Genomic DNA, 18,315 nt, shown 5'->3' on the forward strand with positions numbered 1-18,315 from the left:
TGCTACCAAGAAATAAGCTCTGATGTGCAAGTCCCACTCAAATCCAACCCATCCCACTCATGTACTTATCCAACCTAAATTTGAAACTACTCAAAGTCCTAGCCTCAATAACCCAACTAGGTAGACTGTTCCACTCATCTACTACCCTATTTCCAAACCAATACTTTCCTATGTCCTTTCTAAATCTAAACTTATCTAATTTAAATCCATTACTGCGGGTTCTCTCTTGGAGAGACATCCTCAAGACCTTGTTAATATCCCCTTTATTAATACCTATCTTCCACTTATACACTTCGATCAGGTCTCCCCTCATTCTTCGTCTAACAAGTGAATGTAACTTAAGAGTCTTCAATCTTTCTTCATAAGGAAGATTTCTAATGCTATGTATTAATTTAGTCATCCTACGCTGAATGTTTTCTAACGAATTTATGTCCATTCTGTAATATGGAGACCAGAATTGAGCTGCATAATCTAGGTGAGGCCTTACTAATGATGTATAAAGCTGCAGTATGACCTCTGGACTTCTGTTGCTTACACTTCTTGATATAAATCCCAGTAATCTATTTGCCTTATTACGTACGCTTAGGCATTGCTGTCTTGGTTTAAGGTTGCTGCTTACCATAACCCCCAAGTCCTTTTCGCAATCTGTATGGCTAAGTTCTACATTATTTAACTTATAAGTGCTAGGGTTATGGACACTCCCAAGCTTCAGAACCTTGCATTTATCTACATTGAACTGCATCTGCCACTTTTCTGACCAAGAATAGAGTTTGTTTAAATCCTCCTGAAGTTCCCTAACATCTACGTTTGAATCAATTATCCTACCTATCTTTGTGTCATCGGCGAATTTGCTCATATCACTAATAATTCCCTCATCAAGATCATTGATATATATTATATATATTCATGAGAAGCGCTAAATCCGTATGGGATTAAAGCGCAGCAGGAATTAGAGCTAATTATATTTCACTCGGGAAAGGGAAAGGTAACTGCGATTTCCCGGATGAAAATCCCTTTTCCAGCATGAAGACGTCATCCATGGCAGAAACGTCAAAGAAAAGCACAGAATGTTTGGTGGGGACGAATTTAGGTCAAGCATCCTGGCCAGGATGTGGGTCGTGCACTGGATACTTCTTTTATCTTCCCCCTCGAGGTAGGTACCCTTCATGGTGAGTCCCTGGCCCTGATGACCGACTTTGACCCGAGAAAGTGAACCTTTCCTTCCCTTCTCCGGAATGAACCTAAATATTCCTTGGCCCTAGTTCTCTTTTTGGCTTTGTATTAGTGATATGTTCCCATATGTGAAATTCATCTTCTAGATGGAAGGAAAATATATCACTGTCGGTTGTTTGAGGTGATATTTTTGTTATCTTAGTCATCCAATTGGAATTTCGATCAACTTGGAGCGTGTCAGATGACCCATTAATGAGATGTTATTGACCAGTTGTTAGGTAAGACACATATGCAACAGTTAGACAACTTTATTCCGAAACGTTTCGCCTACACAGTAGGCTTCTTCAGTGGTTACATTCTCACTACTACTACTACTACTCTGCACCTCTCCTTCCCACAGTATTTAAGTCTCCGCACTGTCGCTTGATCTTCAGATAGTTCCTGACTATGGAACTGAACTTCTCCAGGCCGAGGGACTGACAACCTCAAATTCTTCGACTACAAGGGTGATGGACTGATTACATCGTCTTCACATCTCTACTGTTCCTGCCTATTTTCTGTATTCGACTGAAGAAGCCTACTGTGTAGGCGAAACGTTTCGGAATAAAGTTGTCTAACTGTTGCATATGTGTCTTACCTAACAACCTGTCGGTATTGTATACCATTTTGATGTTCATGTTAAGTAAAAGGACACAAGTGCAACTAATGTGACATTTATTGTAGCAACGTTTCGCTCTCCAGGAGCTTTATCAAGCCATTACAAACAATACATGGACACAGAGGGTATATAAAGGCTCAGAGTGAGGTGAATACTAGTGAGGTACCATTTCGATGTTCACTAGTGGTAGTAGTAGTAGTAGTAGTGGTAGTGACAAAAGCAATTAATTCGTACATGAGTAAAAGGATATAAAAGCTATTACTTGGGTAACATAAAAATAGGTTGGACAAATATGAACTGGAATGAGGCAGCTTGTTTCAGTGTTCACTCTCTGTGCTTTGTGTAGTATAACAGGAGAGACTATGTGATGGCATCACATAGTCTCTCCTGTTATACTACACAAAGCACAGAGAGTGAACACTGAAACAAGCTGCCTCTTTCCAGTTTATATTTGTCCAACTTATTTTTATGTTACCCAAGTAATAGCTTTTATATCCTTTTACTCATGTACGAATTAATTGCTTTTGTCACTACCACTACTACTACTACTACTACCACTAGTGAACATCGAAATGGTACCTCACTAGTATTCACCTCACTCTGAGCCTTTATATACCCTCTGTGTCCATGTATTGTTTGTAATGGCTTGATAAAGCTCCTGGAGAGCGAAACGTTGCTACAATAAATGTCACATTAGTTGCACTTGTGTCCTTTTACTTTACATATTGTCGGTAATTCTACCAACTTTATTACGATGTTCATGTTATTGACCATCTGGCCGGACCTCTGATGGAGGTCACCTGTGTATTATGAAGTGGAATCTGAAGATTCGTGACTCTTTTGTTGCTTTCTTTACTGTATGTATGATGCCAGACAGTTACCTAATTAGTGCTGATGCCTAAACAAACGGTTCTGCCAAATTTGTCTGTCAGTTTTGGTGGTTGCATCCTAGTATTGTATACCATGTAGGATAACAGGTTGTTTCATTTAGCAAATAGCAGTATTAGTGGTGACTGATTGACGGTGCGAAGATGGTTTCTTTTCGTTTGTTCTCCGAACTGCCCCATTATGAACAAAATTGTACCTAGTTCTCCTGGATCCCAAGTTCCTGGAACACCCTCTACCGACCGCCGCACAACCATGAAACCTAGTCAAGACCTGGAACCTCTTTTGGGCACTTGTTTTCCGAATGTGGTACTGACTTGATCTTCACATCAAAGGACAAGAAATGGCGACAGGCAAGCGTTGATGCTGATATAACACCTTGATCACTCACTACGAAACACACTACCTTGAAACCTCTCCCACTAACAGAGTTCTTCCAAATATAAATCACGGAACAGGTGAGGTTTCAACAATGAATTGTCTGCAATCGTGTTACGATTTCCTGAGTCTTACAGTATGGACAGGATTTTCCTGACAGCAAACAACGAATTCCGAAGCAAACCTAAATGGCCACATATTTACACAAGAACTCATGATACATAAAGACTAAGGCATCTATTTCCACTCTCTAACATGTGGGATGTGCATCATAATAGTCTATGACGCTTATCAAACCGGTTTAATATAAGGTATCTCCAGGCCACTGACAGGATTGTGGCGACTATGCACAAACATTCCTCCCTCAGCTGATTCTGTACAACTGTTGTCATAGCTAATACAGTTACAGCAAGACTGAATCAATTAAAATTACAACAACTTCCAATCAACAATGTCTAAAATAGCTGCCCTGCTCGAAGATGCTACCCAAGCTAAATAACACAATATCCACGAACTTTACCCCATTTTGTACTTGCTGGTGAGAGAATTCAAACATGCAACAGGTTCACAAATGCTGGTGCTTTGGTAACCCATAAGAAAATTTTGTAAATTACAAAAATAATGTCAATCTCTGAGAAAAAAGATCACAGTGATTCGTACTGTAACTAATCCCTTCCCGTTTTCCTTTGGGAAAGTGAAATCATGGGTTTCAAAAGGAAAGAATGAATGTCATATAACCAGATTATAACTCAACCCCACCTGCAGGGAAGAATACCGCGCATCTCATACTACAAAGTTACATGACACCAACACCCTCTCCAGTAGTGATCTCCTACATATTTATTCCTATGCTCAGTCTGTACACAAATCTCTACACTGATGTTACCTCCTCTGCAGTATATGTGGCTGTCACTACCCCAAGCGAAACAGCCCTTTCCAACTACCAATTCGACACTTGCAACACAAAAGTTGTGCTTTTAGAGTAATGCCGACAAGTTTATGAATTAGACACAAGAGGAATATCTGAGCATCTTAATCAAGAATAAAGATACCAAGGTATATCTCCCTCCCTCCTACATACTCTCATCTGAGCCTCACTATCCTCGTAAAAACTCTTCACTGCTTTCAGTAACCTACCTCCTATACCATACACCAGCAACATCTGCCACATTGTCCCTCTATCCACCCTGTCATTTGCCTTTTCCAAATCCATTAATGCCACAAAAACCTCTTTAGCCTTATCTAAAAACTGTTCACCTATGTTTCACTGTAAACACCTGGTCTACACACCCCCTACCTTTCCTAAAGCCTCCTTGTTCATCTGCTATCCTATTCTCCGTCTTACCATACACTTTACCAGGTATACTCAACAGTCTTATTCGCTTATAATTTTTGCACTCTCCTTTATCCCCTTTGCCTTTATACAAAGGAACTATGCATGCTCTCTGCCAATCCCTAGGTACCTTACCCTCTTCCATACATATATTATATAATAGCACCAACCACACCAAAACTATATCCCCACCTGCTTTTAACATTTCTATCTTTATCCCATCAATCCCAGCTGCCTTACCCCCTTTCATTCTACCCACTACTTCTTGAAATTTCCCCCTCACTCACAACTGGCTCTTCCTCACTCCTACAAGATGTTAGTTATTCCTTCTTGCCTTATACACGAAATCACAGCTTCCCTATCTTCATCAACATTTAACAATTCCTCAAAATATTCCCTCCATCTTCCAGATGCCTCTAACTCTCCATTTAATAACTCTCCTCTCATATTTTTTAACTGTCAAATCCATTTGTTCCCTAGGCTTCCTCAACTTATTAATCTCACTCCAAAACTTTTTCTTATATTCAACAAAATTTGTTGATACCAACTCACCCACTCTCACATTTGCTCTCTTTTTACATTGCTTCACCATTCTCTTAACCTCTCTTTTTCTCTCCATATACTCTTCCCTCCTTGCATCACTTCTAATTTGTAAAAACCTCTCATACACTAACTTTTTCTCCCTTTACATCATCATTCCACCAATCGCTCTTCTTCCTTCCCGCTCCCACTTTACTGTAACCACAAACTTCTGCTGAACACTCTAACACTATGTACTTTTTTAAACCTGCCCCATACAACTTCGACCCCATTGCCTATACTCTCACAAGCCCATCTATACTCCAACAGTTGTTTATATCTTACCTTAACTGCCTCCTCCTTTAGTGTATAAATCTTCACCTCTCTCTCCCATCTACCTTTTACCCCTCACTGTAGCTACAACAAGAAAGTGATCTGATATATCTGTGGCCCCTCTATAAACATGTACATCCTGAAGTCTACTCAACAGTGTTTTATCTACCAGTACATAATCCAACAAACTACTGTCATTACGCCCTACATCATATCTTGTATACTTATTTATCGTCTTTTTCTTAAAATACATACTACTTATAACTAAACCCCTTTATATTCAAAGTTCAATCAAAGGGCTCCCATTTTCATTAACACTTGGCACCCCAAACTTGCCGACAATATTTTCTCTAAATGTTTCTCCTCCTATGTTTACACACACACACACACCCACACACACACACACACACACACACACACACACACACACACACACACACCAGGTCTCCCACCCTCACAGGCCCCCCAAACCACAGTGTTGGAAAGGAAACTGAAGGTATGGTACACAAACGCTGATGGAATAACAAATAAGTGGGAAGAGTGGCACGAAAGAGTCAAAGAAGCATCACCGGACATCATAGCTCTCACAGAAACCAAGCTTACAGGTATGATAACAGACCAAATCCTGAGGAAAGACAGAGGGAACAGGGGGGTGGAGGAGTGGCGTTGCTGATCAAAAATCGCTGGAATTTTGATGAGCTGGAGAGAGGAGATAGCGGAGAAGAAAGTGATTACATAGTGGGAACACTTCACTCTGGAGGTCCCAAGGTGGTAATAGCAGTGATGTATAACCCACCACAGAACAGCAGGAGGCCAAGGCAAGAGTACGACGAGAGCAATAGAGCGATGGTTGACACACTGGCTAGAGTGGCCAGAAGAGCTCATGCATGCAGGGCAAAGCTCCTGATCATGGGTGACTTTAACCACAAGGAGATCGATTGGGAGAACTTGGACCCACATGGGGGCCAAGATACATGGAGGGCTAAGATGATGGAGGTGGTACTGGAGAACTTCATGTACCAACACGTAAGGGACACTACAAGAGAGAGAGGAGAGGATGAACCAGCAAGGCTGGACTTAATATTCACCTTCAGTAGTGCAGATATCGAGGACATCACATATGAAAGACCCCTTGGGGCCAGTGACCATGTGGTTTTAAGCTTCGAATACACAGTAGAGCTACAAGTGGAGGGAGAAGCAGGAAGGCCAGGACGAATGAAGCCAAACTACAAGAAAGGGGACTACACAGGAATGAGGAACTACCTGAACGGGGTTCAGTGGGACAGAGAACTGGCAGGGAAGCCAGTTAATGAGATGATGGAATATGTAGCAACAAAATGCAAGGAGGCTGAGGAGAGGTTTGTACCCAAGGGTAACAGGAGTAATGAAAAAGCCAGGATGAGCCCATTGTTTACCCAAAGGTGCAGGGAGGCAAAAACCAAGTGTGCTAGGGAATGGAAGAAATATAGAAGGCAAAGGACCCAGGAGAATAAGGAGAACAGTCGTAGAGCCAGAAACGAATATGCACAGATAAGAAGGGAGGCCCAAAGACAATATGAAAATGACATAGCAGCGAAAGCCAAATCTGACACGAAACTGTTGTACAGCCACATCAGGAGGAAAACAACAGTCAAGGACCAGGTAATCAGGCTAAGGAAGGAAGGAGGAGAGACAACAGGAAATGACCGTGAAGTATGTGAAGAACTCAACAAGAGATTCAAAGAAGTGTTCACAGAGGAGACAGAAGGGACTCCAGAAAGACGGAGAGGTGGGGCACACCACCAAGTGCTGGACACAGTGCACACAACCGAGGAAGAAGTGAAGAGGCTTCTGAGTGAGCTAGATACCTCAAAGGCAATGGGGCCAGATAACATCTCCCCATGGGTATTGAGAGAGGGAGCAGAGGCGCTATGTGTACCCCTAACAACAATATTCAATACATCTATCGAAACAGGGAGATTGCCTGAGGCATGGAAGACAGCAAACGTAGTCCCAATCTTTAAAAAAGGAGACAGACATGAAGCATTAAACTACAGGCCAGTGTCACTGACATGTATAGTATGCAAAATCATGGAGAAGATTATCAGGAGAAGAGTGGTGGAACACCTAGAAAGGAATGATCTCATCAACAGCAGCCAGCATGGTTTCAGGGACGGGAAATCCTGTGTCACAAACCTACTGGAGTTCTATGACATGGTGACAGCAGTAAGACAAGAGAGAGAGGGGTGGGTGGATTGCATTTTCTTGGACTGCAAGAAGGCGTTTGACACAGTTCCACACAAGAGATTGGTGCAAAAACTGGAGGACCAAGCAGGGATAACAGGGAAGGCACTACAATGGACCAGGGAATACTTGTCAGGAAGACAGCAGCGAGTCATGGTACGTGGCGAGGTGTCAGAGTGGGCACCTGTAACCAGCGGGGTCCCGCAGGGGTCAGTCCTAGGACCAGTGCTGTTTCTGGTATTTGTGAACGACATGACGGAAGGAATAGACTCTGAGGTGTCCCTGTTTGCAGATGACGTGAAGTTGATGAGAAGAATACACTCGATCGAAGACCAGGCAGAACTACAAAGGGATCTGGACAGGCTGCAGACCTGGTCCAGCAATTGGCTCCTGGAGTTCAATCCCACCAAGTGCAAAGTCATGAAGATTGGGGAAGGGCAAAGAAGGCCGCAGACGGAGTACAGTCTAGGGGGTCAGAGACTACAAACCTCACTCAAGGAAAAAGATCTTGGGGTGAGTATAACACCAGGCACATCTCCTGAAGCGCACATCAACCAAATAACTGCTGCAGCATATGGGCGCCTAGCAAACCTCAGAACAGCATTCCGACATCTTAATAAGGAATCGTTCAGGACCCTGTACACCGTGTACGTTAGGCCCATATTGGAGTATGTGGCACCAGTTTGGAACCCACACCTAGCCAAGCACGTAAAGAAACTAGAGAAAGTGCAAAGGTTTGCAACAAGACTAGTCCCAGAGCTAAGAGGTATGTCCTACGAGGAGAGGTTAAGGGAAATCAACCTGACGACACTGGAGGACAGGAGAGATAGGGGGGACATGATAACGACATACAAAATACTGAGAGGAATTGACAAGGTGGACAAAGACAGGATGTTCCAGAGATTGGACACAGTAACAAGGGGACACAATTGGAAGCTGAAGACACAGATGAATCACAGGGATGTTAGGAAGTATTTCTTCAGCCACAGAGTAGTCAGTAAGTGGAATAGTTTGGGAAGCGATGTAGTGGAGGCAGGATCCATACATAGCTTTAAGCAGAGGTATGATAAAGCTCACGGCTCAGGGAGAGTGACCTAGTAGCGATCAGTGAAGAGGCGGGGCCAGGAGCTCGGACTCGACCCCCGCAACCTCAACTAGGTGAGTACAACTAGGTGAGTACACACACACACACACACACATATATATATATATATATATATATATATATATATATATATATATATATATATATATATATATATATATATATATATATATATATATATATATATATATAACGTTGCCGCAATAAGATGTTGCATTAGTTGCCTATGTGTTCCTTTACTTGCCGTTAGGTTTCAAGTGTCTTTGCAGGCAGGTAAGCGGCAGGCAATGTAGTAAGTGGGACGAATAAGGATACTGCAGTAAGGAGCGTAGATATGTTGTGTTGTGTGTAGGAAAAATGTGAAGTAGATGCGGCTGGAGACAGAAATAAACATGTTGACATTGAGAAGATAGGAAAAGAATGAGCATGAATAATTTTGCAATATATCTTGAAGAAATTTAAGTTTTCTGTATATATATATATATATATATATATATATATATATATATATATATATATATATATATATATATATATATATATATATATATATAGGTATACTGTAAAGTATGCTGTAAGGTATGGGGAGGGAAGATAATAGCGAGATGTTGCCCTGACACTCGCTGCCTCACTCAACCCTTTACCACATCCACACTAAATCCATGCAGTGTCGCATACATTCAACACTTGGGACAATCTAAAGTCAACAGATTCATGAGATTTATCCAGCGACTGAATGAGACAACAGCGTCAGTAATGGTAACAGTGTTAGAAGTAGAGAATTGTGACAGTAACAGAAATACCGGTTGCATCCAGACGTAGAATCACTTGGACGCACTGTTCTGTTAGTTCCATACATTATTGTCAAATATGGTATAGTAGATATTTCCCCGTTTTTTTGTCGGCAGTGGCCAAAGGGAGCAGGGGGTGGAGAGAGCCCCCTGTTTTTTTATCGTTGATAAATACAGTTAACCTAGTTAGCAGTACATAGTTCTGAGCACACAGCCTCGGTGTCTACTTCCAAGTCTTCTTTGATCTATCTCTCCCACATAGCCCTTCCCAAAATTTATGACCATCATTCCGTCCCCTAAATTCCTTGATCGTCCTTGTCGTAACTCACCACCGCCACTGTATTTCGACAACAATTATATAAGGAGTCACAGGTTATCTTACACACCTCCATGTTCCAACATAATATATGCGGCTCCCCTCAGCAACACTGAACTTTATAACTGGACTTCCATGTCAGGCTACATCGACCTAAAACGAGGCTATAAGTATTACTAAATATAAACTCAACAATATGGGTGGAACAAACACGGTATAATTTAAGTAGTCGGTTACAATATTATCATGTATGTACATTTACCCACCTACAAACACCCTACTCACGGCTCACTGGTCACACACATCAGTACAACTGTGTGTTTCTGGTACATATTAGTAGTGAATATAGACGGAGCCATCCGGAAACACAACCTTACTGTGTGATGTTTGCTCTCTCTCTCTCTCTCTCTCTCTCTCTCTCTCTCTCTCTCGTCTGCCACTCCTGAGTTCACAGCCTCAACACCACGGGATACAGGAAGTGCACTTAATGTATAGTCTACTATACACTTTTGTATATTCAACATCACGTTACAGTTACTCTCTTTTCTTCACCTTTATTTTACATACGGATATTTTTATGCATAATTTGTTTAATAATTACCACCGAAATCGTTATTATATTCACCAATACAAAGTTCCTGGTAAACAGTGAAAGCACAAGTCAAGGTGCATTGTAAACAATACCTGGTTAAGTATTCCACAACGATGATAACAAAGTCTTCTCCCATTAACAGAAATCATGGTAATTATACATGCAGAATATAGCTTTCAACAATTTCTCAAGCTATTTTTAACTTATCTTATTTTTTATATCTATACATCTTCCAAAAGTTAAACCGCCACCAACACTTCCGTGATTTTCCTTAAGACTTTCTATTACTTAAATAAAGAACCAGCCTAAATTTAGGCACATTTCCAAAATCAACAGCCTACTCAGATCTTCAGCTCTATTTCAATACAAAATGCAAATAACTGCATGCTAATACATATTACTTACATATAATTGTTAGTTTCCATGACATCCTTTCCTTAAACTCTCTGACCTTCCTTCCTCCCTTCCCCAAGAACTCTCCATATTACACCTCGTTCCTCCCTTCGAGGAATGTCTTGAGATTTTTATGTTCTGTTTCCTGACACATCTTATATAACCTAACCTTGATATTTTAAGACCTCGTTATACAAGGAATCGGAATCACGTGTGGTTAAGTTTCCTTGAAGAGCGGACAAGGGAAATATGTTGCGTCAATACTGGTGAAGGTCTCTTGATCCGGTGAACTGAGTTTGTCCTCCCTGTCCTTCAACCTCATGACCTCCTGTTTCCCAGCCGCTGTATGACCCTTACTGATTCTGTGTCTGTCTGTGTTATTATCCACTTAAATTATTGAGAACTCTCATTATTAGTAGTAGTATTATGGGAAATACGAAGCCCTTCAGGATCGTACAGTATCTGGGGAGGGGAGTGTAGTCAGCATTGATACGAGAAAGTAGAGGATAACTCCAGGAAGGAGTGAGAGGGACGGGAGGTAGACAGTAGTTGCTAGGTGCTTCTCAGTGCTGAGGAGGACGCGTCATCCTGCCTGTTAATAGCTGGGATTCCCAGAAGTTTCTTGCCATTGTTCACCATAAGTGCGGTCGTTCGTGAGATTTTTTTTTTATTCCTATGACTAGAATTGTGTGCTCACCACAACTTATATGATTTTCAGTGTGTATATATATTTACAGTGGTTTTATCATTGTAAATGAACCGAGAGTTGTACATTTCCCGAGGGGTGCGTATACAAAGAAGAATTTAAGTCTTTATATACATTAAAACTGACGTTAATCTCTGTTTCAGGCACTAAGAGGCACTTAAGTTCCCTCATCTTCTAATAACATGTTCACTTTTCCACTATAATCTTCCTAAGTGGAGAAATAAACATGTGCCCTTTGAAGTGTTCGTGTCAGATTGTGTAAATCGGAAATGGAGCTCTAGTGACCCTCTTGTAATCGTTTGTTATTAAAATATTTCCCTGGCCTTAAATGTTGTTATTGTGTTGTGTTGATGTTGTCATTGGTTCTGGTGTTGATGTTGTCATTGGTTCTGGTGTTGATGTTGTCATTGGTTCTGGTGTTGATGTTGTCATTGGTTCTGGTGTTGATGTTGTCATTGGTTCTGGTGTTGAAGTTGTCATTGGTTCTGGTGTTGATGTTGTCATTGGTTCTGGAGTTGATGTTGTCATTGGTTCTGGTGTTGATGTTGTCATTGGTTCTGGTGTTGATGTTGTCATTGGTTCTGGAGTTGATGTTGTCATTGGTTCTGGTGTTGATGTTGTCATTGGTTCTGGAGTTGATGTCATTGGTTCTGGAGTTGATGTTGTCAATGGTTCTGGAGTTGATGTTGTCATTGGTTCTGGAGTTGATGTTGTCATTGGTTCTGGAGTTGATGTTGTCATTGGTTCTGGAGTTGATGTTGTCATTGGTTCTGGAGTTGATGTCATTGGTTCTGGAGTTGATGTCATTGGTTCTGGAGTTGATGTTGTCATTGGTTCTGGAGTTGATGTTGTCATTGGTTCTGGAGTTGATGTTGTCATTGGTTCTGGTGTTGATGTTGTCATTGGTTCTGGAGTTGATGTCATTGGTTCTGGAGTTGATGTTGTCAATGGTTCTGGAGTTGATGTTGTCATTGGTTCTGGAGTTGATGTTGTCATTGGTTCTGGAGTTGATGTTGTCATTGGTTCTGGAGTTGATGTTGTCATTGGTTCTGGAGTTGATGTCATTGGTTCTGGAGTTGATGTCATTGGTTCTGGAGTTGATGTTGTCATTGGTTCTGGAGTTGATGTTGTCATTGGTTCTGGAGTTGATGTTGTCAATGGTTCTGGAGTTGATGTTGTCATTGGTTCTGGAGTTGATGTTGTCATTGGTTCTGGAGTTGATGTCATTGGTTCTGGAGTTGATGTTGTCAATGGTTCTGGAGTTGATGTTGTCATTGGTTCTGGAGTTGATGTTGTCATTGGTTCTGGAGTTCTGTATAAGCGTCGGCGTCGTTACTGGCGTGTAGAAGATAACAGGTGGGAAATATTTCTCCCGGACTTGAAGTACATGGCTTACGACATAATAACTCAGGATGATTATTATTATTACCTGGAGTTTACCTGGAAAGGGTTTCAGAGGTCAACGCCCTCGCGACTCGGTCTGAGACCGGGTCTCTTGGTGGATCAGGGTCTGATCATCCAGGCTGATACTGCTGGCCGCATGCAGACTGACGTATGAACCACACCCCGGTTGGTCAGGTACTGACTTTAGGTGCCTGTCCAGAGCCTTCTTGAAGACAGCCAGGGGTCTATTGGTAATCCCCCTTATTTATGCTGGGAGGCAGTTAAATAGTCTTGAGCCCCTGACACTTATTGTGTTGTCTCTCAGTGTACTCGTGTCCCCCCTGCTTTTCATTGAAGGGATGTTGCTTCTCCTGCCGAATCTTTTGCTTTCAAAGCGAGTGATTTTCGTATGCAAGTTTGGTTCAAATCCCTCTAGGATTTTCCAGGTGTATGTTATTATGTATCTCTCTCGCCTGTGTTCCAAGTGGAACATCGATCAGAATCTGGGGTTGGGAGGTGATCAGGTTTGAGCCACGAAATAGGAAAGTAGCTCAATTTCCTTGAACCAAGAGCCCTCCCTCGGCATCGAGGCACACCTCATGAAGGGTAAAGGATACAAAGCGGCAAGGTGTGAGCGTTGTAAGTTGGAAATTCATGCGTGATAATAAACTACATCTTAATAGTCAGTGATGACGGGTTTGTGATATTAAACTGCGAGTTCTGTCAAAATTACTGTGATAAAAGTGTGAGTATTATAAGTGGTACTGTTATAAGTGTGAGTGTCTTGCAAGCGTGACTATGTCACGCTTATTAGTGCTACTGTTATAAGCGTGACTGTTATAAGTCTGACTCTGCTATAAGTATGGCTGTGTTATATGTCTAACTGTGTTATAAGTCTGATCGTTGCATGCGTGACTGTAATAACAGTGATTGTGCAATAAGTCTGACTGTCTTATAAGCGTGAGTTAAACCTACACAAAGTCTACCTTTAGATTGTTTCGAGGGCCCACCCCGTCGGTACATCAGGGCCTAATTAACCAGGCTGTTATTGCTGACCACACGCAGCACGGCAAGCCAGAAAAATTACTAACCTATCCATCAACTTCCATTTTGAAGATGATTAAGGGTACTGACAATCTCCCTTACATTTATCGTATTGTCCCTCACCCTTGTGTTACATTGAGGATATAGTGCATAGTCTGCAGAGCCATTTCCTTTCTTAAAGAGTGATGTCTATGTGCAGATATTTTTGACTAATTTCTCTAGGATTTTCCACGTGTAAATTATGATGTATCTTTCTCGTTGGAGTTCCAAGGAGTACAGATCATGGAACTTTAAGACGTTCTCAGTAATTAAGGTACTTGACAGAACTTAAACGTGAAGTTCATTCTCTAGATCTGAAATGTTACCTGCCTTAAAAGGGGGTTGTTGATGAACAGCATCATTCCAGTCTAGGGAGGACTATTAGTTTAAAAAGGGTCATCATTGGCTTGGCATTACTTGTTTTGAAGGTTCTCATTATCCATCCTATGGCTTTCCTCGCGATTGTGATAATGACACTGTAGTAATCCTTGAAGTTAAGATCCTCTGACATAGTCGCTTTTAAGTCTTTCACAGTTCCTTATCGGCCTATTGTATGGCTAGAATGTGTTTTATTCTCCGCTGTACATTTATATCCTACAGTTTTGTCCTTATTGAACATCACATTATTTTCTGGAAGCCATCGCTTGGAGATTTACACCATCCAGTGGATGAAATTCTCAAGCAGATTCTTGTGTCATCTGTAAATAATTATAAAGTGCTATGATTAAAGTCTCTGTTTTGGAAATGAGGATGAGGAAAAGACCTGAGGAGAGTACTGTGCCTTGGAGAAGACTTGGGGAGAGTACTGTGCCTTGGAGAAGACCTGAGGAGAGTACTGTGCCTTGCAGAAGACTTTGGAGAGTACTGCACCTTCGAGAAGATCTGAGGAGAGTACTGTGCCTTGAAGAAGACTTTGGAGAGTACTGCGCCTTGGAGAAGACCTGAGGAGAGTACTGTGCCTTGGAGAAGACCTGATGAGAGTATTGTGCCTTGGAGAAGACTTGGGAAGAGTACTGTGCCTTGGAGAAGACTTGGGGAGAGTACTGCATCTTGGAGAAGACTTGAGGAGAGTACTGTGCCTTGAAGAAGACTTTGGAGAGTGCTGTGCCTTGAAGAAGACTTGGGGAGAGTACTGTGCATTGGAGAAGACTTGGGGAGAGAACTGTGCATTTGAGAAGACTTGGGGAGAGTACTGTGCCTTGGAGATGACCTGATGAGAGTACTGTGCCTTGGAGAAGACTTGGAAATAGTACTGTGCCTTGGAGAAGACTTGGGGAGAGTACTGTGCCTTGGAGAAGACTTGGGGAGAGAACTGTGCCTTGGAGAAGACCTGAGGAGAGTACTGTGCCTTGGAGAAGACTTGGGGAGAGTACTGTGCCTTGGAGAAGACCTGAGGAGAGTACTGTGCCTTGAAGAAGATTTTGGAGAGTACTTCGCCTTGGAGAAGACCTGATGAGAGTACTGTGCCTTGGAGAAGACTTGGAAATAGTACTGTGCATTGGAGAAGACTTGGGGAGAGTACTGCGCCTTGGAGAAGACTTGGGGAGAGAACTGTGCTTTTGAGAAGACTTGGGGAGAGTACTGTGCCTTGGAGATGACCTGATGAGAGTACTGTGCCTTGGAGAAGACTTGGAAATAGTACTGTGCCTTGGAGAAGACATGAAGAGAGTACTGTGCCTTGCAGAAGACTTGGGGAGAAAACTGTGCCTTGGAGAAGTCCTGAGGAGAGTACTGTGCCTTGGAGAAGACTTTGGTAGAGTACTGTGCCTTGGAGAAGAAGTGAGGAGAGTACTGTGCCTTGAAGAAGACTTTGGAGAGTACTGCGCCTTGGAGAAGACCTGAGGAGAGTACTGTGCCTTGGAGAAGACCTGATGAGAGTATTGTGCCTTGGAGAAGACTTGGGAAGAGTACTGTGCCTTGGAGAAGACTTGGGGAGAGTACTGCATCTTGGAGAAGACTTGAGGAGAGTACTGTGCCTTGAAGAAGACTTTGGAGAGTGCTGTGCCTTGAAGAAGACTTGGGGAGAGTACTGTGCATTGGAGAAGACTTGGGGAGAGAACTGTGCATTTGAGAAGACTTGGGGAGAGTACTGTGCCTTGGAGATGACCTGATGAGAGTACTGTGCCTTGGAGAAGACTTGGAAATAGTACTGTGCCTTGGAGAAGACTTGGGGAGAGTACTGTGCCTTGGAGAAGACTTGGGGAGAGAACTGTGCCTTGGAGAAGACCTGAGGAGAGTACTGTGCCTTGGAGAAGACTTGGGGAGAGTACTGTGCCTTGGAGAAGACCTGAGGAGAGTACTGTGCCTTGAAGAAGATTTTGGAGAGTACTTCGCCTTGGAGAAGACCTGAGGAGAGTACCGTGCGTTGGAGAAGACCTGATGAGAGTACTGTGCCTTTGAGAAGACTTGGGGAGAGTACTGTGCCTTGGAGAAGACCTGAGGAGAGTACTGTGCCTTGGAGAAGACTTGGGGAGAGAACTGAGCCTTGGAGAAGACCTGATGAGAGTACTGTGCCTTTGAGAAGACTTGGGGAGAGTACTGTGCCTTGGAGAAGACCTGAGGAGAGTACTGTGCCTTGGAGAAGACTTGGGGAGAGAACTGAGCCTTGGAGAAGACCTGATGAGAGTACTGTGCCTTTGAGAAGACTTGGGGAGAGTACTGTGCCTTGGAGACGAGCTGAGGAGAGTACTTTGCCTTGGAGAAGACCTGAGGAGAGTACTGTGCCTTGGAGAAGACTTGGGGAGAGAACTGTGCCTTGGACAAGACCTGATAAGAGTACTGTGCCTTTGAGAAGACTTGGGGAGAGTACTGTGCCTTGGAGAAGACCTGAGGAGAGTACTGTGCCTTGTAGAAGACTTGGGGAGAGTACTGTGAATTGGAGAAGACCTGAGGAGAGTACTGTGAATGGAGAAGACCTGAGGAGAGTACTGTGCCTTGAAGAAGACTTTGGAGAGTACTGCGCCTTGGAGAAGACCTGAGGAAAGTACTGTGCCTTGGAGAAGACCTGATGAGAGTACTGTGCCTTGGAGAAGACTTGGAAATAGTACTGTGCCTTGGAGAAGACTTGGGGAGAGTACTGTGCCTTGGAGAAGACTTGGGGAGAGAACTGCGCCTTGGAGAAGACCTGAGGAGAGTACTGTACTTTGGAGAAGACTTGGCGATAGTACTGTGCCTTGGAGAAGACCTGAGGAGAGTACTGTGCCTTGGAGAAGACCTGAGAAGAGTACTGTGCCTTGGAGAAGACCTGAGGAGAGTACTGTGCCTTGGAGAAGACCTGAGGAGAGTACAGTGCTTTGGAGAAGACCTGAGGAGAGTACTGTGCCTTGTAGAAGTCTTGGGGAGAGTACTGTGCCTAGGAGAAGACTTGGGGAGAGTACTGTGCCTAGGAGAAGACTTGGGGAGAGTACTATGCTTTTGAGAATACTTGGGTAGAGTACTGTGCCTTGGAGAAGACCTGAGGAGAGTACTGTGCCTTGAAGAAGACTTTGGAGAGTACTGCGCCTTGGAGAAGACCAGAGAAGAGTACTGTGCCTTGGAGAAGACCTGATGAGAGTAGTGTGCCTTGAAGAAGATTTGGGGAGTGTACTGTGCCTTGGAAAAGACCTGGGGGGAGTACTGTGCCTTGGAGAAGGCATGAGGAGAGTACTGTGCCTTGTAGAAGACTTGAGGAGAGTACTGTGCCTTGGAGAAGACTTGAGGAGAGTACTGTGCCTTGAAGAAGACTTGGGGTGAGTACTGTGCCTTGGAGAAGGCATGAGGAGAGTACTGTGCCTTGTAGAAGGCATGAGGAGAGTACTGTGCCTTGGAGAAGACCTGAGGAGAGTACTGTGCCTTGAAGATGATTTGGGGAGAGTACTGAGCCTTGGAAAAGAGTTGGGGAGAGTACTGTGCCTTGAAGAAGACTTGGGGAGAGTACTGTGCCTTGGAGAAGACCTGATGAGAGTACTGTGCCTTGGAGAAGACTTGGTGAGAGTACTGTGCCTTGGAGAAGACCTGAGGAGAGAACTGTGCCTTGAAGAAGACTTGGGGAGAGTACTGTGCCTTGGACAAGACCTGATGAGAGTACTGTGCCTTGAAGAAGACTTGGGGAGAGTACTGTGCCTTGGAGAAGACCTGATGAGAGTACTGTGCCTTGAAGAAGACTTGGGGAGAGCACTGTGCCTTGGAGAAGACTTGTTGAGAGTACTCTGCCTTGGAGAAGACTTGGTGAGAGTACTGTGCCTTGGAGAAGACCTAATGAGAGTACTGTGCCTTGTAGAAGGCTTGGTGAGAGTACTGTGCCTTGGAGAAGACCTGAGGAGAGAACTGTGCCTAGGAGGAGACCTGCGGAGAGTACTGTGCCTTGGAGAAGACCTGAGGAGAGTATTGTGCCTTGGAGAAGAATTGGGGATAGTACTGTGCCTTGGAGAAGACCTGCGGAGAGTACTGTGCCTTGGAGAAGATT

The 18,315-nt window shown here is 43.2% G+C and overlaps 1 protein-coding gene across 1 annotated transcript in view; it reads left to right on the forward strand.

Moving 5' to 3' along the window:
* The first annotated feature begins 1,052 nt into the window (after positions 1-1,052).
* Positions 1,053-18,315, forward strand: part of LOC138852909 (uncharacterized) — a 43,734-nt gene continuing 26,471 nt past the window's right edge. The window contains exon 1 of the mRNA XM_070086505.1: positions 1,053-1,153. Within this exon, the coding sequence (XP_069942606.1) occupies positions 1,068-1,153 (86 nt within the window). The 5' untranslated portion in view covers positions 1,053-1,067. The remainder of the gene's footprint in view (positions 1,154-18,315) is intronic.

Source organism: Cherax quadricarinatus, chromosome 18 (assembly GCF_038502225.1).
Source record: "Cherax quadricarinatus isolate ZL_2023a chromosome 18, ASM3850222v1, whole genome shotgun sequence".
NCBI lineage: Eukaryota > Metazoa > Arthropoda > Malacostraca > Decapoda > Parastacidae > Cherax > Cherax quadricarinatus.